Source organism: Cupressus sempervirens, chromosome 8, assembly GCF_028749045.1.
Source record: "Cupressus sempervirens isolate cs-2001-9-10 chromosome 8, ASM2874904v1, whole genome shotgun sequence".
Classification (NCBI taxonomy): domain Eukaryota; kingdom Viridiplantae; phylum Streptophyta; class Pinopsida; order Cupressales; family Cupressaceae; genus Cupressus; species Cupressus sempervirens.
Window position 1 is genome coordinate 248077586 of NC_143125.1, and position 25196 is coordinate 248102781.

The following is a 25196-nucleotide window of genomic DNA, read 5'->3' on the forward strand; positions in this document are numbered from 1 at the left end:
AATCACAAAGCAATGGCATGGCAATGAAATGCAAAGATCACAACAATAAAATGCACCAATAACAAGGGCACGAAAATGTTCAGAGCTCTCCAGCCTCTTTCACATGTAGCTCTCCACCTCAATCAAAACAAATGGGGAATGATTTATGTCATGTTTTCTTCTTTTTTTGTTTATACTCACGTGGGCGTCACAATTACGACACAAACATCTGTATTGTGATGGCATTGGGTACAATTGTTAAAAAAAATGAAAATCACCACAAATTACACCGTCGTCGCAATTTGATCCCAAATGTTGTAGTGTGAAAACTTCCCTATACATGCAAAATATGTCACATGTAATAGCACTTGGAGAGTGTGATTTGCACTTCCAACCATCATATGAACACATTTTGAACATGTAAATATATCCATAGACCCTGATTTTGCATTCCAACACATGCAAATGCATTTGGGGAAGTCATTTTTTCAATCTCAAGTCAAAAACGACCAATATATATGCATTTGAGACCAACTTTTTTTGGCAAAAAAGCAAAAAAAAAAGATTTTAGAACCATATTTGGTCATTTTGAGTAAACACATTTTTGTATTTGATGGATAAATATGTATTTGGAAAACCTATTTTTGTATTCTTAAGTCAAAAACAACCCATGTAAATACATTTGTGAGCCACGTTTTTGCAAAAATTACCCATTTTTATGCATTAGAAGGGCACATTTTTAACAAAAACATCTAAAAATCTGCATTTCTAGTTTATGTATTTGGTATTGGAGAAGGCATTTTGACTTTTTAATGCTCATTCCAACATCAAAAAATCACGGTTTTTCGCTATTTATACAAGAATAACCCATGTCTTTGCATCAAGAAGGCACATTTTTAATAAAAATGTCTCATGAACACATTTCATGCAAAAACGTTTTGTATTTTGAAGGTTTTGTGACTTGTATTTCACCCATGACGTGCCAAAACGACCAAGTGTTTGAGTATATGGATTTTCATTTGCAACATTGAAATGGTCAAAGGATATTGAGTTGTTGTATGCAAATAGACTTGGAGAGTTTGATTTTGGAGAAAACTTTTCCATTTCAACTTCTGTTTCTTCCACATTTGGCTCATCTTTGTCCACTTGTTCAAAGACATGACATATCTTTTGCAATTTTTCTTTAAATAAGTTGAAATTTTCTAATTGCAAATGCTTTAAAATCCTCCCACACTCTAAAAGATGAAATTGCATGTAAAGAAAGATTTTGAAGTTTTTCATGTATGAGGTAATAGCAAGAGGTATATTTTTGTTTGGTGCATAGTTTTGCTTGCGTGTTTCAGCTTACTTTTTGGAAGAAAGTTGAAAATTCCTACCCAACAATGCAAATACATCTGCATCCTTTCACTTTTCATCTTTTCATGTCAATACATATTACATCTATTTTCCTGCATATGCAATTACATCCTCTGGACCTGATTACATGTGTGCCTCAAATAATTACTACATGTAATTACTTTTAGAGAACCTGATTCTGGTAAAAGGTCACATTTTTAAACACCAAAGTTGTCATTTGCACACAATCTTATGCATCTCAACTTGCATTATTGGCCATACCCACAAAAGTCCATCTTTTCTCACATGCAATCCGCCTTTGAGAGTCTGATTTTGGCCCTTTTCACCCAAATACATATGATTACCGGTTCATTCTTAGCCATCATATATGTTTCATTTTCATGGATCCAATCTCATTGGAAGATATTTTCATCATATTACGATGCACTTTTCAAGATGTCAACTTCTTCAAAGAATAAAGACATATTGTCAAGAAGGTGTGCTACGAATCAAAAGAAGCAACAAAACCTGAGTTCGTGTGGGAACATACCAAGCACTTCGCTTCAAAAAAAAAATTAAAATATTGGTGGAAAGTTGTTTGGAGTTTGCATCTGGAAACCATCTAGGTCTTCAAAAGTGTCAGAGACTCCATAATGTGTCAATCTACAAAGGAGAATTTGCGACAACTCAAACAAGAAAAAGCTTGATTACATCAAGTTTTCAAATGAGAACTAGAAACTCATCAAAGAGAATGCAATGGTGCAAAATACAGCAATCCCTATTCCACAATCATCACAAAGTACAAGGCTTTTGCTGATAGTCTATAGGATTGATTTATTCAAAATTAACAATTTCATCTTTTCTTTAAGGGTCTGTTTGGTTCAAGGACTTGTAGAAATAGAGTTTTCTACAAATCTTGATTTAGCCAAATCCAGGTTTTGCAAATCATCATTCCTATTTTTTAAATTTTACTTCTATCATTTGTTTCACTCGAAAAATGAGCAGAAAAATACATTTTATGTGTAAGCTTGGAGATGAAGGTAGACTCCAAAAATAGTCCAATCTAATTTTTTTACACTCCTCGAAAAGCATAACCAGATTTTTATTTTCAATTCCTAATTGCTAGTGGGAAGTCCAATAAGCTGGTTTTAAGAGAAGTCTGGCATTCTAATTCCATTTTGCCAACTTTGAAACAAATGCAAAAAAAATCAAATCTAAATTATGAAAAAGCCAATTCCTATCATCTTCCCCAAACCAAACGGACCCTAAGTGTTTTCCAACTTTGTAGATGCAAAATATGAAGTGCATGTATCTAAACACATGTAACTCAAATGCATGTAATGCAATCGCATATAATCCGATTACATGTCCTCATGACATGTAATCCAGTAATTCTTCTCACCTAGTTTTACCGAATCAAAGTTGGTTGAGTTGCTCCTACATTTCCTCATTTTTTTCACTTCTTTTGTATGCATGAAAGCTTTGAAGAATTGTGCAAGCATAATTGTGATTGTGGTGTACTATTTTGATGCAAAATGAATACAAAGAAGCAATTGAAGCTGAAACTTTGATGGAATGTAATTGTGATAAGTGCAAATCGGAAGTATTGAGTCTAATTTGTGTCTATCTTCATTTATTTGTGTTATTTGTTGTATAGTTTAAGTAATTGAGCATAAAGAGTTAAGAAACAATACAGTCGAAGCTTTGACTAAGAGCAATTGTGGTAGTATATAGAATAGAAGCTTTGATTGTAAAGCTTATATTACCTTCTCAATTTACAAAAAAAAAGTTACAATTCCCTGTTTTTGGAAGTCTTTGAGCCCCAATAGTAGAGGTTATTATAGAATAGATTAAAACTAGACTTAGAGCCAAACCGGTACACATTCAACTAGCCTTTGAGTTAGTGTTGATTTATCGGTATCATCATTTCCAACCATTAGATGGAAGTGTAGTTAAAAATTTTATCTTGCCAATTACTCATTCTATCCGTAAGTGGATTATTTCATAAAAGTTAAAAGAGGAAAGAATATTGTTAATAACCTTTCAAAATATCTCAACTTCTTGCTTATCTAGAGTTGATTCAAGGGACAGTGAGAAAGGGGGTCTTCCCTCAAAAGTGGGAGACATTGTCTCATACATTGTGGCTAGTATACCTACTTTGTGATTGAATTTTAACAAACTGTTGGTTATAAAATATCCATCCAACATTCTCATTGCCTTTTAAGCCATGAGGCGACTGGTCCTTTCCAGCCAAAATTTAGTGATAGTTTCGGACATTCATAGACATCGTACGCTTACGCTTACACTATTAGTAACGTTTCACGAAGTTTTTCAAAGCGCCTTTGAGTGACAAGTCACTATTGCTCATCAGCTTGTTGATCCAACCATTAGACTTTTAGAATGGCACATTTAATAATACAGAAGAGTATACATTGTTTTAACTCCATACCGATCCTGCATTATAAATTCAGCAGAGTATTCCACTGCTATAGCTTTCACCAATAATAAGGAAAATTCTAGCAATAATATGATTGCTCTTTATCAAATTAAGTCATGAAAGAATACTTAGATTAATGCGACTGCCTAGTATCAATTTAAGTTTATGAAAGCAAGCTAAATGGTAAAGTTTTGCCCGGTATCAATTGAAGTTTACGGAAGCAGAGCACTATGATTTCTCAGTATCAATTTAAATTTACGAAACCATGATAGACTACCCACAACAAAGGTTTACTTTCAAAGGTTATTTATAAAAGCAATCTAAACTCTCCAATTGAGATGAACTGCAACAACGATTTGATCTGTTACTGTTCTTTTGATATTTACGAGTTAGTGGTACAAATTAAAATCTCACAGCAGCGCGTTATACTTCAAGGGCATATTCTATGCCAAGCACTATCAAATCCTCAGCTTGAGAGGCTATTATAAAAAAAAATTATGTAGTGATGGTTATATCAAAGCCAACAATTCCTTTTGCATGGCTTTTATGTATCTGTTTGAATCTGTCCTCATAACATTTTTCATACTACCTTGTATTCCAGATTTCAGCCAAAAAATCACCAACAAAGCAAAAAGAAATAGGCATCTAAACATATTTCGTCAAAAACAAAACATCATGCCACTTGACCATGTCAAACTCATTTATAAAGCGTTGCAATTTGCCCAATGAATTAAAACATGAAATCATAAGTACTAGTCACAACTTTGGGAAATCTTAAAACTTCCAATGTCAATGTAATTCATGTGATTAACTCCAAAATAATATTATTGATTTATGCTGGATGTACTTCATTTTCCAATTGGATCTAGCTAATAGATCATAAAGTGGGGAAAATTTGAGCACTGATAAAGCGAATATTCATGGAAAACTCCAACATGTGTGATCAAGTATAAGTGGCCATGTAGTCATGTTGTAACACAGCTTCCCTTTAATTAAGGGTTTACATTGCGTCTCCAGAACAGAAATATGTTACCAACAAGGAGAAAATTAGGCTACAAAATTTTTTATACGCTGGAACATGACAAGATTCAAAAAAAAATTATTTGTATTGATTATTATGGTACATTTTCTTAATAGTAACAATGTGAAAAGAATAATTTCAACGTGTTTGACAAAAGCGGCACTACGCCATCCAAAATTATTGCCTTAGCAATGATAAAAAAAATTAAAATAGACAATGCTACTGCAGGCTTCCACATGGCAGCGACTATGTCTGCAATAGAGATGACTTCCAAGAGTTCTCTGCAACCACCTTCATGTAATCAAGCCTGTCAATGAATAATCTTCCACTATCCGATATTTAAGATGCTTCCTCAACTAAATTCAGCAACTTTGCTGCCAATCTTAGCTTTGCGGTGTCTTGCATTACCTGATCTTTTATCCCTACCATGTCTTGAAGTTCCCTTTCTGCCTGAGCTCTTTAGAGCTTTCTCCGGAACTTTCTGTGGAACCTTGTCATCTGATGATTTCCTGGATGGCTCATCCAATGACATTATACTGGGTTCAACTTTTGGCAGTGCAGGAGTCATCATCCTGGCGATTCTCTTCTCCAGAACCTCCCTATGATAAGCCTGCAATGTCAGTCATAAAGGTATTGGGTTAGCACATACATGCTTCCATGGAGGAAGAAAAAGCAGAGAGAGAGAGAGAGAGAGACTCTTCCATGTCTTCGAAAAAATGCCTTTTACAAGGAAAGTTATGCAGGGCTTAATGAACTGAAAACTACAGTCAAGAAGTACAGAACATGAGAAGGATGATGGAAAGCCCTCTCCTTGGACTACAATTTTTTATTCCCATTCATAAAGACAGAACAGGGAAAGTAAGCATCACATGCTATAGAGTTTACCTGTACAACAAAATTCCGTCGTTCACAATCATGAAACATTTTGACGCGCCCGCTACCTCTGCCCGTAAGTTTATCTCTAACTATAGCAAAACTGAGCTGATCCCTTGGTGTGAATCGATCAACTTCATTGAACCAAAGGCATGAGAATAAATTTGTTAATGGATTGTGCTCCCGTATGATCACACACCCTTCAGGAACATCTGCAAAACAATTGAGAAATTAATTATTTGTGATAAAACCATGCAATATTGAGGCCACAACCATTTAAAGGACCCATTAGCAATGTGCAGTTGAACACTCTCTAAAAGCATCCATTTTCACATTGCAAACAGAAAGAAAAGTTTCAAAGAACACACGAACCACTTGTTATTGGTAACTTGGATGGACTGTAAGGAGTCAAGCCTTCCTTCCTATAGAATTCAACTTGAGCATCAATGGACGCATTATTATACTTTCCAGCAGCTTTGTTAGCCTCAGCTTCATCAAAGACATCAAACCGTTTATAATGTTGAGAAATAGCAAAAGTATCATTGGTCCGCCACAAAAACCTGAGCACATAGGAACAAAGAAATAATGTAATCATAGAAATTAATTTTCCACAGTCCATGTAAAGAAGTTATTATGCTTCTGGAAATTAAATAAAAGTCACATTCGCATCATCAGCCTTTCAGAGCATACACAGTGATTCATTATCAGGATAAGGAAGAAAGCATAACTAATAAATATTACTCATAATGTACATCCCTTGCCTATGATAAATCTGTTCAGATTCAAGGCTTGTTTCTTCAAATAGTACACTCAATTTGAAAGCTATGTCAAAACCCTCAAGCCAGAAAATCCAATTAGAGAGCTCAAAGTTAGAACCAAAATAACATAAAAAGGCCTTGGATGGACAATCATATCAGCACTAAATTTATCAGTGACTTCATATTACATGATTAAGGCCAGTACTTTCTGTAAATAGTTCCAGTTTTGGAATCAGCAGGGTATCAACAATAATGCTCCTAAGTATGGAAAAAAATCCTGTATTAACACTAATTCTCTCTGATTCATCTTTCCCTTCGCATGCATGAATAGCATTTAGGGTGGAAAACAGTTTTGTATTTCCTATTAATGTTTGTTAGTGCAGTTATGAAGGAATTATCAATAGAACCTCTCTGATTGAACTGCTGCATAAAGAGATCACAAATACAGAGTTGGTTTTGCTTATTAGAGATAGCCACTGCCTGCCACCATAAGATGATGATTGCATTCATGTTGAAACTGGCAACTACGACTGAGACAGATACAACAGATTAAAAAAAAGTTGAATAATCTGTCACTGATACTAATCAGGAGAAACCGCAGGATTTTCCCTAAAGCCAGTTGAGCTTGTGCTTGAGATTAAGTTTAGTCCTCAATAAAATGAATTTGTTGTTATGAATGTGCTGAAGTCCACCTGTACCCAGATATCAATCCATCCAAAGCTGTACTTAGTTATTCAAAGATTCTTCTGTTCCCCTATTTGCAAGTGCAAAGGGCAAGACATGGAAGCATTTGATGTTGCACTCAGGATATAAGAGGTGAGAGGTGAAGTTAGTGTAAGTCAAGTGCATATAATAGAAATCCATATCATATATAGAGGTTGAAAAAGATATATATCTAAACCGTACTATATAAATCCATAGCATGCAAAAACTTTGCAGATTCAAATTTGACTTGGTGAGTTAGCAAAAACTAAACTACGGACTGTAAACTGCCCATTCATGACTGAAAATGCCAAATGCCCAATTCTATAGACAGACAACCAGCAGACATTCAATTACCCACTGACAATTACATAACAGGCTGCAAGTTAAAGATGCTCCCTGACCATCCTACACCTAGAAAATGTGCCCACAGAATTGCCTTTTCTTCACATTAGGCATGTGTGTGCTCTAGGGTGTTTCACACAGCATGAATCCTGCATTTCAAATCTTTCATACAGTATCTTCAAATGGTGCTTGCAACAATGCAATGCAATGTCACCACAGCTTTGGATGAGTTTTTTGACAAGTTTTGACACATTTTGTTGCAACTTTTGCTATTAACCAGCCCATTATCTGCAAATAATCAAGCCCAATTTATTGAAGAATGACTTGGGAGCAATTTTATCTCACAAGAAGTCACAAATTAAGCAAATTTTTCACAAGTAAACTTAGGCTATGGTTTAAACGTGCACAAGGAAATATGTGGTTTTTAAATGTTAACATTAAATTTAAAACTAGATGCGGTTATTGGATAAGAGGAAAAAGGTCTAGGATGTGGAAAGTATTTCAAATAATGAAGATACTGTCACAAAAGACAGAAACCTAGGTTAGTTACAGTAAAAAGAGATGAGAAAAACAAAGAATAATAGGATGGTTAAAAATGCATTTTCAGTGAAATCTTCAAAATTAAATCTAGAGAGTAACAAGGAATAAAGAGTGGCTTAAGTATCATTAGCACCATATTTAATGGATTTTATCTCTGGATGAAGAATGCTAATGATCATCACTAACGTGATCAATCAGTTTTGACCTTTTGTGCTGCTGAATCATTGGCACCTGTAGCATTAGAAAGTGTTTCCTCCAAAGTGACCATGTTTTGAAGATAAACTGGGTGAATAGCTGTGCCCCAAATATGACAAGATCACAGTGCTGATTGTTAATGCAACCTTTTCCACAAGGAGATCAAGCACAAAATTGTGATTTTATATTTCATTCTGAATTTTGGATGATTGAACTTGCATCTGAGACCTATTATTCGAAAAATAATAGGTTCATAACTATTTCCACTTTACTATATCTTAGAGGTGATCATCCTTGTACTGTTTGACTCCTGTCTGATTCTAATCAGACAACACTAGGGTAATAAACATAATATCACCAACTCACAGATTCTACACTAACTATTGATAATACAAACTCCCACACACTGTTTGCCACTTACAACAGTACCAGATGCCAACAACATCAGATATCTTATAAACATGCAAAACAGAGTGTACATTACAAGAATATATGGAACATCATATATAGCTGGAGAAAAGTTTTAACTGGGTGAAAAACTCCAAGAAGAATAAAACTCCTAGCATCTTAGGGGTGAACATATGAAGTATGCATCACCAGCTTGGCTAGAAAGACAAAACCATACATTGTCTCTAGCTCTTTCACCCCTTCTCCAACCCTGCAACTAGGAAAACATTGATCACCTCCAGTGAGCCTTACAAAGATGAGCAATATGAGAGTTACAATGAAGAGTCAACCCTTCTGTATGTGGAGAGGCAAGTAAAGATATTTTTACAGTTTTCAAAACATAGAAAAATGGAACACCAAGCAGTCAAATTAAGGGTCAAACATCAAAATGCTACGAAATTCTACTTGCTTGTGACAGAAGAATTTGCAACTTCCCACTGTAATGAATTTGCTTGTCCAGGCATGTTCACCACGGTGAACAAGGTTCGGCTCATCTGCAGGATTAACCTCACTAAAGTACATTTTTTAAGCTGTTATGGGATCTACGACTTGGATTAGAGGCAATTAGAGACTATCTACACCACTAATCATTCTCAATCATTATGATAGTTCAATTACAATGGTACAAAGATTTATTCATCCTGTTACTTACCCACAACACTTACACAAGTCAACTGCAATAAGGATCTTTTTGACTTTAAGGCCCAGTTTCCAGATCATCTCAACCTAACTAGGGAGCATTTGTTTCCCAAAAGCAATAGGGATCTTCATTCGATTATCATCATGAGATCATCTTGCCTTGCACTGCAAGACAAACATCTCCAAACCTTGGCATTTCTGCCCAAAATTGACTTATTTGTCTGTTGTCCTCCTCACGGCTCTCTGTAGGAATGAACCTTTTTCTAACACCAAATCTCAGTTCCTAGGACAATAAACTATCCATCTGCATTAATCAACTACCTTCCTTTTGATTTTCACACCAATTCCAATCTTGGACTTCCCATTGTGTGAGTTCAAGATGAACATTTTTCCCTTCAAACCAAAACTGCTTCTTCCTCTGGAAATAAATGCCATGTCCCTCTTAAATAAAAATGAAACCCTTAAGATCACATTGCATATGCCTAAAGGAACCACATCAAACACAGCCTCATCAACAAAAAATCCAAAATTATTCCAAAACAAAGCTTGCACTGCTTTGTGGCCTTTTCACTCACAGTCCTTCAACCATTGCAAGGAATAAGGATGTGGATGGTCTAATACTTTCAGATCAATCTCATCAACTAACTTCCAAGAAATCCCATCAAAATTCTTACATTTGGCTTAACTCTTGATGCAGAATACCTTTGTGAACTCTTCTTCTTAACTTGGAAGTTCTAACTTCTAACGCTCGCCAGAATAGCACCCCCGTTCAATGTAGCACACAAAAGCCTCTCATCAATATACAACTCTCCACTTATCTCTTCTCCTTCATGAAAATAGTAATTTACCCCATGTGCCCCTGTGGCTGCTTAAGGAAATTTTCCACTTAATTTAAGCAGTTGGGGTCTCCCGATGGAAGCATTCAAAAAGAATAAATGGGTTTAGCTAGTTTAGAGGAGCAGCTACAGCTTATTAATTGAAAATAAGGTTTGGAAGAAAGGGGGACTGGAAATAAGCAGCAACTGCTTATTAGGAATTGGGAAAATGTTACGTGGCTCCACAAATTTCTTTTGCTCCTTTTTATTTGCTTATAAATTTTCCTCTACTTTTTACATGTAAAAGTTATTACTAATTTTATTAAAAAGTACAATGGAAGATGACCACTTAAATTGGTAGTCAAATTAAACATTCATGGCATCAAAAACTCCACAAATTGCTCCCTAAAATGTTGAGCAGTGGGCAGTGGCTTCTAGCCGAAGTAAGCGAAGCAGCTGCATGGGGACCTCCCCTTGGTCTTAACCCTCCTCCAAATATGTGCCAACTTTATTGCAATTTCTAACACCTTCCATCCACATGTCCATCCCCCTATCATGGTGACTATAATGATATTTGCTCCTACTTTTGCCCTTTATAATAGTTGTAGCATCCATTTTGCCCTCTTCATCTCAGTTTTTCCTGCAACCATACTGCTGTCACTACACTTTTGTTTATTGGCATATATCCCTTTTTGTCTAGTTCAGAGTGGTGCACTTGGGCACACACTCAACCTATGTTTTGGGATTCGTCCATAAGAATCATTCTTTATATGTGACCAAATAAGCATCCAGCATACTTTATCAACACCCAGTCATCCACAATATACTTACCTAACTGAACTGGCCCTTTCCTAAATTCAATTGTGCAGTCTTGAACACTTTGCCCATGGTCTTACTTCAAATCATCTTGTTGCACCACACTTTCATCTTAATGACAAATAGGTTTGAATTACTTCCATGACATCAGTTTGAAGTCCTTCCAATCCACCAGTGCTATGTTCGAACTTCGTAGTTATATGCCTAATGCTCATAACTTATTAAGGGCATGCTCAACAAGTCTCAGCCTCACAAAAGAGATATTTGTGGTGTAGAGGGAGCTGATGTGGACTGAAGTATATCTCCATTAGTGAAACCCATTGGACAAAATTTTCAACACTTACCTCTCCCTCATACAGTTGGATATTAATCTTGGCCTTACCTTTGAGGAGCTTATATAATTTAGAAGTTCCCCTTTCACCCTCTTCTTGGTGCTCTTCTGAAATGAACATTCTTGCTAGCAACACAAGCATCATGCTTTCTAACCTATTAAGTTTCTCTTCCATAATGGATATCTTGGCTCCATCTTCGAACTTCCAAAACCTACCTTTCCATCATTTTCTCTAGCCTTTCTCAATGCCCTTAGCCGTCCTTGCTTCAAATTCAAGTTACAAAAGGCACTAAGAGTCCTTCTCCAATCAATCCATTATATGGCATACTTACACCACCTGCATACACAAAATCTCCCAGAGGGAACAGTTTCTCTAAAAGTAATTGATCTATAAGCACTATGTTGATAACCCTAGGGATGGACAACTTTCAAACAGTATTTAACAGTACACTCACATAGAAATAACAATAACACATGCTCAAGACAATCAAACATCATACAAACATGTTAAATAAAGCACTAGCATAGCATAGGAACATATGAAACCCCATACACAGCTTTAGAAAACGTTAAACGGCTGATAAACTACGAAAAAAGTATGCTTCCAACCAAATCATTACCATCTAACCTGTCAACCTATAGAGAATTACATCACCAAGGTGGCTAATTGGAGCCATTCAACAAGTTTATAACTCCTTAACCCCTATTCTTTACCTGTAAATAGAGGAACCTTGATTACCTCCAACAAATCCTTACAACAGTAAGCAATGTGAGAATTACGATGAAAAGTCAGCTCCCTTTCAAGACAGGGAGAGGCAACTTGAGCCCTTCTTAGAACTTCTGAAACATGCAAAAATAAACCAAATTAAAAATCAAATGACAAAACACTTCAAATTCTGCTTGATGTTTGTGACAAGACACATTGGCTGCTCGTCACAATAATTAGTTCAGCACTTCACTAAAGCAAACAGCGTGATCATCCCATCTGAAGCAGGAAACTCTCCTTAGTTTAAACCAAGATTTCTCAAAGATATCCCATTACACCCTTTGTCATTCTTAATCCTTATCACAGTACACAATACAACAAGAAGGAGCAACATGTCTCGAATAATCACTTGATTTGGAGACCCTATTTTCTGATCAGATTAATGATAATTTATGTATCCATTTCTACAGAAGTATTGGATTTTCTGATCCTTAGTCAAAACAGACAGTCCATCCAACAGAATATGTTGTTGAAAGATTATAATAGATTCTGCCTTGGAACTTCTCATTATGCATCACAGTTTCCTCCCGAGAGAAAAGGTGCTTCAGAGAAAAGGAGAAGCCTTGTCTTCTGTTCATTGGATGAGAACATTACTGACAATTAGCCCCTTTGGCATCATCAATATGTGGACAACACCCACCAGTTTCTAGGTTTCTTGCACCAAGGTTCCTAAAGTTTTGGGCAATGAAAAGCCTGCATAAATCTGCAGATCAAAGGTTTCTCCTTCAACGACCTCTATTCTATTGATGAAGAAGCTGATCCTGAGTAGAGTTTCCTTCTGAGGTAACATTTTCCTTTTTTAGCAGTAACAAAAGACCTTGTGACAATCCTCTAAACAAGATGTTAGGTTAAATGCTAGATTTCTTTGAATTGTCAAATAGAAAATTGAATGTTATCAGAAGAGGATGGACTAGAGCTTTTTAGATATGGTAAAAACATTATTTGGAACCAAGCTTATTAAAATAAATATTCAGAACAAGATTGGATAAGTTTTTTTAATCGTCAAATATAATTTTGAAGCATCCACAAAATTGGGAATGCTGTTCCCGCAGTACTAAATCTCAATTTTGGGATTCTAGCATGTAATTTGAATCCCAAGAGGCATCTACGGGATAACTATAAATTGCTAGAACCTAGATCTTCTAGCTTCAACAGCAGTATTAAAGAAGAAATAAGAGGGAGAACTAACATTCATTGAATGAAGCATAGGTAAGATCTAGAAACAGAAACTTTATAATCTTGAAGATGATGTTTAGCTTTCTCTATTCTTATATATGTAGTGCTTGTCATATCTAAGTTTCTAACTATGCAGACATACTCATGCAATACTGAAAAAACAAGAAACCATAATGTGAACCAATTGCCCTTCCATACGGTGAGAATTTATATTGTGTCTCTTAAGAATGTCAATGCGCTATATCAAAATATAATGGTATAAAAGGCTATTTTTCTAAATAAGGATGGTACCAACACCTTAGACTCTAAGCTGTAGCACATATGTAGGGTTAAATTGAGCAGTTTGCAACAAAATAAACTGAAAAAGTACCTGAGATCATGACATGCCCAATGGTCTGTCACATAAGCATTGGTGCATGATCAAATGACACCACACATCCATATTTCCAGAATGCCCTAAGTCACTAGAAGTCTAGAACTATAGGTTCAAAATCTAGTGACCACTATACCCAAAAATCCTAGAATGCCCAAGTCACTAGAACTATAGGTTCAGCATGTGAAGGCAGAATTGTCATGTTGGAGGTACCACATGCTATGAGAGGTCATTGTGAGTCATTAGTGCACCTGATAATTAGATGTAACTTCCAAAACTAGGATACTAATTTAAAAAGTCAAGCTTTCTGAATAATATCTGTACATAGGAGTTACAATGGCAGCAATCACCTTGAACAATTGTCACTTTACTTTCACAAAAAGTGACCACTGAGGGAGAAGAGCATAAAAAATTGATCACATAGATTACTTTTGCTTGGCTTGTAACATGGCATTGTCCAATAACTCTCATTGTCAATACGGTTCATGAAATACCAAGGAAGAAAATAAATATGCTCATAAAAAAAAATTATACGACAATATACCTATTCAAAAGTAATGCCAAAAAAATAAAACCCAGTTGCTAAAAGGGCCTAATATGCATTACGACTAATATTATAATAACAAATGTGGCATTCTGGTGCTGTTCATTCACAAACGTTAGTTTACTTCACAATACTGTGTATATTATCAATTTTTAAGATTACAATGATTCCTCTTATTATTGGTACGTCAACCAAATCAGTATTTAATTCACCTTATAACTTTATAGCTGCATCCTATGGCAGTGACTCACCTGTGAAACCTTTGAGAATAACTGGTATCAAAGAATCCCCATCCCAATTAAAAGATTACTGAATATATTTTCCAAATGATAAGATGTATTTAACTAAGAAAGAAAGGTGGGAAGAAAATATATTTATGTACACACAGGATCAAGTCTACAACATACAATTGTTACAAAAGTGAGACCAATGGGTCAAAGAGTCCCCCTATCTCGATACTAACAAAATAAAGCAAAGAAAAGCAACCAAACATTTAAATAGGGTAAACCTGACATTTTAACCCCATACAAGTACATGTAAAATAGCTGCACAGGGGAATGAGCACTTAATGAGGTGGACACTGATGAAGACCAAAACTAGAGTCTAGCACTCAAGACTGAAGAAAATAATATCGGGCATTTGTACATCAGCTTGCATTGGAAAAGCCAACAACAGAACTATCTATCACTATAAGATTATGAATGCAGGATCAGAAAATGCTATTTTGGGGGTGTCTGAAGCTTAAAGGATCCATGTTGGACAATCACAGGAGAGAATCAATTCTCTCTAGAATCTCTCCTAACACTCCAAGATAAAGAACTACTGATGGTGGAGAAGAAATCAATAAGGTGAACTTGCCCCCAGCCTTGTGACTGAGGAAAGCTAGAGAGCCCCAAACCCCAAGAGAAGGAAGAAACATGACTATCAGAATGAAAGTTTAAGTGCTAAGAATCCCTAGTCGTAGATCACAAGGATGAAGAATACTCTGGCCCCATACATGTGTTGAATCAACAAAGTCCAAAGGGCCCTTGATGTCTTCAACATATATGAGAGGCTAAAAGAAGTAATTCAATAGCTCTTGGGCCCCCATGTAGGGTCCTGTGGTAGAAATTTTGAAACTGGTGACCTCACAAAGAAAATTTGTCAAGCATCTCTAATTGAGGTAGCAGAAGAAAGTGCATATAAAACCACCAGTCCCTATATAACAATGCTATCTCCCACAAAGTTCATGTTAGACAGGACAGTAGAAAAAAAATGTTAATCTCCACCACTTGAGTGATCAGAGGCATCAGACTGTTCACTCTGTAGCTACAGGGATGAGACCCAACTCATGCCTAGCCTGAGCATATTCTAAACTAGCCAAGCAGAGCCCTCAAACCATGAGACCACTGATGTTGAAAATAGTTGAGACGAATAATGGTCCAATTGGCAACCTATAAAAGTGTTCAATCAATGCATCCTGGGGCAAATTAGTTTTTGAACCACGTAGTGGATTATTTGATGCATTTTTGGCTTGATGTGTCTGTTTTATATTCTGGTTTTCAATTTTTTGTGTTTGTGAGCCTAATTAGCATCAGTGTCAGAGTGGAAGCCAATGATTATGTATTTTGTGCTACATGAAGGCACACAGGCTGAAGCAAGCTCTTGTATAAGTGTTGACAGAGATAGCCATTGGATAATCGCAAAAGAAGGGTGAAGCATACAACCTGCTCAAGTCTAAAGCATACACTCAACCCAACAGTGAAGTGTATCACCCCCCAAAGGTGAAGCATAAGGTTGCCTAGTGACAGTGAAGCATACAGTCAGATGAAAACTGAAGAGACGTGTTTTTGAAGCTTAATTAAAGACAAATGGCATGTCAAGGAACCCTCTGCACAATAACTGTTGTATGACACTTCTTGAAATTGCAGTTCTATATTGCATACACTGGACAAGATTGACTCTTCAGTTTTAGCTACACATCCTTGGAAGACCAAGTCTCCCTTAAGCTTCAATGGTGAATCAAGTGACAGACTGTACAGAGAGTGAGAGTCGGATAGACCTCGGGATGAGAACAGACCAATTCTTAAGCATAGTAGGGCTTGTCTAAAAAGAGGATATATTGACCACAAAGTCCCCGCAAGTAAGTTGATTAATGCCATAGGACCAGGTAGCGCGTGCAATGTCCCCTCTTTAAAATAGAGTTTAATAATAAAATAAAAATAAAATATAAAACAATAAAAATTAATTCAAATTATAAATATAAAAGAACAAAATTAAAAAATTACTTAAATTTACTTGAATTTTAAGGATCGGTCAAACAGCATGAGATGAAAAGTTGTGACTCCCTCAAACGTGATATATAAAAGGGAAAGAGTACTTCATTTAAAATGAAGATAGGAAGAAAGAGAAAGAAGAAAGAGAAAAGGGAAGGTGTGAATCAAAAAGATTCGATAATTAGTAGATGAAAATAAGGAAGTGACTCCTTCAAAAGGAAAAAGTTATGAAGGGTTGAGATTCATTCAAAAGGGTTGTAATTATGAAATGTTATCAATCTCTCAAGGGGTAGAAATGATGAAGGGTTTAGAATCTCTCGAAACAATGTAAATAAGAAAGGTTGTCTCTTTCATAAGGGCAGCAATGATGAGGGTTGTAATTATGAAAGGTTGTGACTCTCTCAAAGGGTAGGAATGATGAAGGGTTGTGACTCTTTTGTAGGGTGGTAATTATGAAAGGTCATGACTGTTTCGAAGGGGCGGACATGATAAAGAGGTGTGAATTCTCTCTCACATTGGAATATATAAAGGGGAGAAGGTTTTGTATGAGGAGGATCAAAAGTTAGAGACCAGTTTGGGGTGATAATATATTATTTTTCAAGGGCAACAATGAAAAGTGGTGACTCAACTATCATTAACGGTGGTGACCCCTTTCACCAATAAAGTATTAAGGATAAGTGCACTCATTAATACATCAAACCAGCATTCGCTCAATCATCACTCATCACTACATGAATTCCCATTTATTCATTCTTCATTCACTAATATATCCAATTATCAAATCAGAGAAAATCATTCAATCATTCATCAAACATCAATTGGGAATCAAGCAAACAGAACAGCAATCAGTTCATACATCAGTTCAATCAGTCTAATATCAATCATTCAAATATTAACCAAATCACATCACAGCATATCAAAGAAAAGAACTAAGGCAATCAATCAAGGGAGAGACTTTCAGTTCCCAGTTAATGAAACTAGTCAGCAGACTTATATACTGCTCAAGTATTTGATATGATGCATAATGCATGGAACTCTGACCTTGCTGATTTGTTATCTACTAAGCAATTAACATATTATTGCTGATATTTACTTATATGTCGCTATTCTTTCCATTATGATACTTATGCAAAATAGATAATATACATACAACTGTTTAATCGATCAATTGTCTCATTATGGAGGATAGAATGAAATACATACTTAGGGATACAATTGCAGCAAAAGCAATGAGAAACAAACTATGGAAACTTACCTTTCAAGAATTTGAATTGGATCAGCCACAAGCTGAAGCTTCCCATCAATCCACAAAGAATATCTCACATTGGGGAAGATCCTGTGAAGTAACAACTTTGGAATCTACAAAAAAAAAAAGATTCAAAACGACAAATGCTGAAGTGACCATAAATTTGACAATATTATTAGTAAACAAATTCCAGAATATCCTAAAAGAACAATAAGATTTGCAAGTGATAAAAGATGAGAAAAAACTGAATACAAACAAAGCAACATACTCCACAAGGTATTTTCCCATCATACCAAGTAAAAATACTTATCAACCATCCTACTACAACTTCACTAAGACATTATATAAGGTATTTTTAGCTAATTTTAGTATGTATAAATATTCATGGCATAACGGTCTTTTGTAGATCAGGGCAGGGGCACAAAATTCTGCATTGAAAAGGCCAGCCACCCTCAAGGTGTGATACTACCTATTGTCCGAAAATTTTAGAGGTATTTACTCAAGAAGCAAGCTTTGTGTTTAGGAAGCAATTGCAAAAACAGGACACAGCAGTCAAAATGGGATGTAAATAGACCTTCAACCAAGACAAACTTAATTTACATAATGTAGGCCCCATAACAAAAAAAAAGGGTATATAATAATCATCTAATAAATTTGTATTGGCCCTTATTATTACAAATGATTTGATGACTATAAAATAAAATGATATGCAAAATTACATTGTGCTTTCAGATAGCTCCTTGCAAATCAAAGGGCATTGCTTGGAAGAGCACAGAGCCATATGGATCTGCTAACAATGTACTACGCTGCAAACAAAATAACCTGATAGAAGGTACAAATCCATTTTCCAAGAGTTGAATCATTTCTCAATTTCTTACAATTCAGTACCAAACATTGAGTTTTGAACAATGAATTTTTGACCAAAAGAAAAGTATCCTGGTAGAACACCCTCATAAACCACAGTTTATCAAGTGGATGTATATTGCTTTCTATATGCTGAACTTACTAATTATAGTTACTAATTATCAATTTGAATAACAATTTAAAGGCCAATAAGAAAGCCAAAATTCCATGAATCATCCAATGACAATTCACCAACACACATTTGAACCACAATAAAGTGATCCTAGCACAAATAACACTCAAAATCCATAGTTTAGAGAGTACATGTAAGTTTCCTTTTTAATGTGTTATTTACAGGATAAGTCTCACTTCAAGGTTAATCAAAGGGGTAGAAATCATTGCTTAACAACCACAAAATACCCCTACTCCTACACCTACTAAGTTCCAAAGTCTTTTTCTCCACTTCAGATAGCCATAATTGTTTTCCATCATCAAATATTAAGATTGAGAAAAGTATGAAATCATCATACCTTTCCAGTGCGGCGTCCATCAGAATATGGCAGATTATGAACCACCACTATTCTCCACAGTCCAATCATCTTTGAATTGTTCAAAGCAGCAGTTTGTCTCAAGAATGATTCTGTTGTCTCGTCAACAAACATGAAAAAGCAGACTTCCCTTTGAGATTTCTTGGTAATGTTCTCAGGCTGTTGTATCTCATCATAGTTGCCTGCCATAACAAATATAAAGAATAAGCCATGGAGAACATCTATGAAAAGAGTTCATTGGACTTCAAAACAAAAAGTAATAGATTATGATATTTATGTTAAGGAAACAAACCAAATACAGCTGAAGCAACAACAATCCCGTGGCACTGGTTCATATCAAAAATATCTTCTCTCTCAAAGTCGAACCCAGTTCCATTACCTGGTGTAGATCCTTTCACAAAACTGAAAATATAATCAATGGCAAAAGATTCATATTTATCATTCCAATGACTTCAGTAATATGTCTCAAAGCTGGTATTTAAAATTCGCCATTACATGCTAATGCAGATACTTGAAAAACATCACTTGTCAAATACCAAGTATAAAATAGAAACTGACCCGCAGTGCACATGCATAGACACCTGCACATTAAAATAATCCTCTCTCTGCTTCAATGTCGGATAGCCACCAAAATCAGAACCACTGCCACCTTGTGTTGGCACAGCAGATGCCACTTCGGTAACATATGTCAATTTCTTAACAAAGGTAGCAGAAGGAATAGCAGGCATGAGCTTTGCTGCCTCCTCAACAGGGAGATAACAAACTGGGCATGCTGTAAGAAAAATGTCATAAGAAGCATCCAACAAATAAGATTGGAAGTCTGTGCCAATTCAATCAGATAAAAGTTGATGACAAAATGTTTGCTTTTCTTAAGCTTAGAATACATTGAATATATCTAATTCACCGTACATGTTTTTCAATGCTAATGGTAGTGACAACTTACGGCGAGGCCCTGTTCTTTTCTTATCAGCTGGCGGAGGAGGCATAGTGAAATATTGGCATGGGTGACCAGGCGGAAGAGAAGGATCTGCAGAAGCAACAGGAGGATGAATCCTGCTCTGATTTCGATACATCATGAGAGCTACAACCGACTCATTATTTTTTATTTTTGATGCAAGCTCCGGCTGTGCTGTATAATTTGAAACAGTATGATGTTTGTCGAATCGGTCTGCAATAGGCCTCTCAGAGAACCTAGAGGATTGAATGCGTGTAACTTCACTTCTTAATCCATCTTCACCTGAAATTATGTGCACAAATTGTATATTAAAACAAAAATTGTACATAAAATTCCTCACATATGATAACTACTGATATGATTTTGAGATGGCACGGGTAGAGGTTCAAAACCTAACTCATGCGTGTTGGGACAATTGCATTTGAGCTGAATACAAAAATTTAAAATATTCTTCAGCAGAGGATACATATCCTGTACTTCATTAGTATCGAGAGCCATTTGATTTGATACCTCTATCACAGGTTATTTATTTGCCCATATTACTTTAGTTTCAGAGACACAGTCACATCCAGGACAAATCCTACTTTTACAAGGATGAAGGCAATTGCCCTTGCAAAGGAATGAATTAACACCATTTTACATTCAACCAAATTGATGCATTGAAACCCAAACAATGAGGGCTGCATAACCTGCATTGAACTAAATAAGCATGCATTCATAGAATGTTCTATTCTATGATTTGGGTTTTAGGGCATTTGTTAAAAGCGAAAATTGAGCAACTCATAATTTGAATTGAAAGCATACTTATTGCTCCTACTCCAAGGTCGGGGTGGGTATCGAGGATTTAGAATAACGAGGGAAACACACGTCCCGTTATTTGATAAATTTATATATACATGCATTGTATATTTCTCCTGCTCTAAAAATTGGGTACTAGAAAATTTTGTAAAGCAGGAACTAGTCACATATAGTTTTAGAACACATAATGGGCGTACCTTTATTTGGACTAAACAGGAAGGAGATGAAGACGAGAAGTGAAACGAGAAACAGTAACGACATGCCTGCCCTCTTCCTACCAACAATCCTGCAGATCCAGAAGCCAAACTTATCCCTGGCAGAGGGGCTGCCCCCCGACTTGTTGACCTTTCGCACATTAATGGGAGGGTTGAATGAAGATATCGCAGGATTGAGTTGCTGCTGCAATTGATATTGCTGCTGAATCTGAAGCCATTGCAATGATCCAGTGCTACCTGAGCGCTGACCCAATCCTCCAGTCATCGTCTCTTCAATGATCTCTCTTTCATCTCCTTAGTGTTATAACACCAAACTCAAAACCTCCCCACAATCCATTAGCCCCAAAATAGCATTCAGATTTCTCACCTCTCTATACTGTTCGTCATCAAAATTGGGCCGACGACCATGAATTATCAATTCTGGGCATCAAAGGGGATCTGATTTATTGGTGTTTAAATCTGATCCAGGTCAAGAAACCAGTAACTATGAGAAATGTATTGGAGGAAAAAACAAATGGGTATTGGAAGAAAAAACAAGGGTACGATGAAAAATGCAGATAGACACTATTGAGATTCAATGCCTGATTTTAACGACGATGGTGACTGAGGACCCGCCAGGCTGTTGAAGATCCTACCGAGGCCAACACCAAGCTTCCCCGTACTGTATGCTACAAAAACCTTTGTTTGCAATGCATGTTAATATGATTTGATAATTTCCCACGCTAATGGGGCAAATAAACTACGCGTTTTAACTTTTCGTACCATACTCTTTCTGGTTCATCCGCCAATTTCGCTTGTCCGTTCCCTCGTCTTTGAGATTTCTATTCGATTGAATTGATTTCATTAATCACAAAACTACAGTTAATTTCGTGATAGAATGGCAGTAGAGCTTCCATGCAATTATATACAGCTAATCTTGATCTAATGTATGCAGTTTACGAACTGTTTACAACAGTTCAATACCATCAGTCTTCTAATGCATTCTCCCGTGCATGCTGCTTTTTCCAGATGAAGAGACTCTTTTTATTTTAGAAGTTTTATCGCGTTGTAAATTAAAATAAGCTATTTTTTTTGTTTATTAAATCCCGAATTACCCAAGGGCCAACATTCTTCAAATACAGACCATTGTGAGATTACTTTTTTGCAAGCTCCACGCCAATTCACGCGGAGTGTAATTATTTATAAGGTCTATAATATTAACATTAATATTACTATTAAAATTAATAATATTAGTATTAAGTTATTATTATTTATTATTTAATTTCTTCATCAAACAATTTTGAAGTTCTACATTCACTTTTACATTTTAATGTTTGGAATTTCGGGGCCATTATCCTTGCCCACACTTTTAAAGTCAAAGTGACCTTTTTCACTTACTTCATGGTACCTTGTACATATATTTCTAATGTAGATTCTAACTATTTATTGTCTAGTAGACTTTTGATTTTAATTTTTAAATGCTATTTTTTTCAGTTATAAGTTTTTATATCATATTATGTTAGATTTAGTTATATAATAAATTAAATTATAAATAATTGTCAGAAGATTTTCCACCAAGTCGAAGTTTAGATGAGTTATTATTATTTGTTATAATTAATTATTTTTATATTTGATTTTTAGAATTGATTTAGATTTTAATTTTTAATTTATTTTTTATATTAGTTTAATTTTTTTTTAAATATTATTTTTAAGTTTAAATAATTTATTTAGTCAATAGAATATTTATTAGAGACATTGCTTATTTTTCATATTATTATTTTATCTCTTATTAATTTTTCATAATAGATTTTTTGATGTGGTTTTTTTAAATAATTTTCTCCTCATATTTGATAAATTGAATAAATAAATAATATTTATTAATCTATTTAAAAGATTTTAGTAAATATTTTGTTATTTAGATTGAAAATTATTAATAATCTAATTTGTTCACATAAGATTATATTTTTTTAAATAACTTTATTATCGAACACTTATCAGCTTATCATTGCAAGCACAAAGGCATGCAACTACTAGTAATTAATTATTTATATATGTTACACTAGAATTCGAACCCAAGACCTCCTACATAAGAGGCTCACAAGTTATCATTATGTTGTAGGCTCTCGCCTCTAAGCTTCGACCTATTATTTCTCAATCCATAACATCTTCTTAGCATCAACATATTCTATTACAACTGAAATTTGATAAAAGACCTACATGGTCAATATTAGAGTGAAGGTGGACATTTCAATGAGGAGAAAGTCACATCTATCAATAGAAACACTTGTCATCACAAGGCAACAAAATACACATTGATATCATATAACAATCCCATATATCCTTATAACCCCTAAACAAGGCTTTCTTGCCTTAAACTCCCCTTATGACCCCCATATACAAAGTGGCACAAGGATCCCATACATCCTTGTTGCATCCCTATGCTCCTTGAAGAGAGACTCTACACTCAAAGGAGTCACCTCCCTTCAATCTCAAGACTCTCCCTACCTCCCAAGGTAAAGATGAGTCTTGATACTCCCATAATCAACATCATACACAAAGAATCAAAATCTTTATAACAAAGATAACACACAACAACACTCTTCACACATCTTCTCAAAGCTACAATATTCAACCAACATTTTGCAATACCATTTGCAATAAGAACAAGAAATACATAAGGAAGGAAGAAGACCAACCTTGGTCCAAGCTATGGAAAGATAGTTGATGCAAAGCTCCCTTCCCAATCCTCCAAAATTCTCTAACTCCTAGATTGTCTCCAAAGTTGGAGAATGGGCAATAACTTAGCCAACAATGGGGGAACCCACTAAAAGGGTTCTATATTTCCCACAATCCTTAGTGAAAGTATAAGCTCTCATTGGTCCCTCTTCCCAAACCCTTACAAGTTCTATGTTTAGCAACTTAAAAGGTGGCTCAAGAAAAGGAAAAATGTCTTTTGCACAAAAATGGTTGCCTACCCAAGATCATGCTTCCAAAAGTTTATTTCTGTCCATCTTGGAAAACCAACTTTGGGAAGACCTCCCAAGTCAACTAAGGGTTGTCCTATGGTTGAAATTGACCCTTACCCATAGATATGCCAAGTAGGCTTGCTAAAAGAGGCCTAGCTAAAAGAGGCCTAACTCAACACTAGGTGCTCATATGACCTTCCAAAAACTCACCTAAAGTTTACATATAAATTCCAAGAGATTTGACCCATCCTAGGGCTCTTTAACCAAGTGAGTCACATGGGAAGTCCAATAGATTACTATGGTCAAGGTAGGGTTCACATGTTTTCTAGGTGGACATGTCATTCATACACATCACATGTTTCAAGTGACACTGCAATACACATCACAATACGCACGGCATTGTCCACCTAGAAATTACACATTTACAAAAAATAAATAACAATTACGCTCATGCACAATACATTTACAAATAAAACACTATTACAAATGAGGTTTTGTCTCTCACTAGACGCAACCTTGGCTGACTATTTCACGTAAGTTTGGTTCTAGTTCTCTGAATTAATTCCATGAACTTTCTTGCACATCTCAATGCAAATATCAGTAGCCCAAGATATCACATATATAAACAATGTACACAAATCATAACCTCACATAATTCTAATCACCAATCAACAATCCAATCCAATTCTATGTTTTCAATACACAACATACATGGCTTACATTCAAATCATTACCATTTTACATTAACTTAATTTTACCATTTCCAAAATCATCCCATATAGAAAATATTCATCACAACATTATTGTCTTTGTAATTCAATCAACTCTAATGAAATCGTGAACATTATCATCATGAGATAATCATCAAAGTAAGGTAAAAACCATAATCATTATATACATAAGTAAATCAAGATGAATGGACAGTAATGTCATTATAAATGAATACACTAATCATAAAGTAAAATAATCACATCCTAAACTATCAATCCTTATCAATATAGTCTAAATTCATGAAACATAAATAAAATATATCAATTACTAAGTCTATAATGAAAATTTATCAGATGTTGTGACTGCTCGGGGTGGGGCCTCATACCACATAATACGCTTTCAATTAAATTACTTAAATATTCAATTATTATCAAGATACATGGTATAGAATCAGGTGCAAGCTTAAGTTGACTAGTCAAGATGTATGCATAACAATGTCAACATAGGTTCAATAACCAATTATCAAATGAAAGTATTACATCATATGTTGACAATCTAGTCTAAATCATAAACACTAACATAGTAAAT

The 25196-nt window shown here is 35.3% G+C and overlaps 1 protein-coding gene across 1 annotated transcript; it reads right to left on the minus strand.

The window, feature by feature from the left end:
• Positions 1-4838: 4838 nt before the first annotated feature.
• Positions 4839-21949, minus strand: LOC149542411 (strawberry notch protein (DUF616)). Its single transcript, XM_089797350.1, has 11 exons — positions 21715-21949; positions 21534-21630; positions 20935-21411; positions 19928-20221; positions 19543-19756; positions 19277-19386; positions 18967-19166; positions 17603-17706; positions 6018-6205; positions 5658-5857; positions 4839-5382 (listed from the first exon to the last, which is right to left on the minus strand). The coding sequence occupies exons 3-11, from the start codon at positions 21215-21217 to the stop codon at positions 5125-5127; spliced, it is 1851 nt and encodes a 616-aa protein (XP_089653476.1). The 5' UTR covers positions 21218-21411; positions 21534-21630; positions 21715-21949; the 3' UTR covers positions 4839-5124.
• Between the last annotated feature and the right edge of the window lie 3247 nt (positions 21950-25196).

Coding starts and splice junctions, on each gene's coding strand:
- LOC149542411 (XM_089797350.1), bottom strand. CDS start 21,217: ATGACTGGAGGATTGGGTCAGCGCTCAGGTAGCACTGGATCATTGCAA. Junction 19,167..19,276: donor TGTTGCTTCAGCTGTATTTG/GTTTGTTTCCTT, acceptor TTGTTATGGCAG/GCAACTATGATGAGATACAA. Junction 5,383..5,657: donor GACGGAATTTTGTTGTACAG/GTAAACTCTATA, acceptor CTGACATTGCAG/GCTTATCATAGGGAGGTTCT.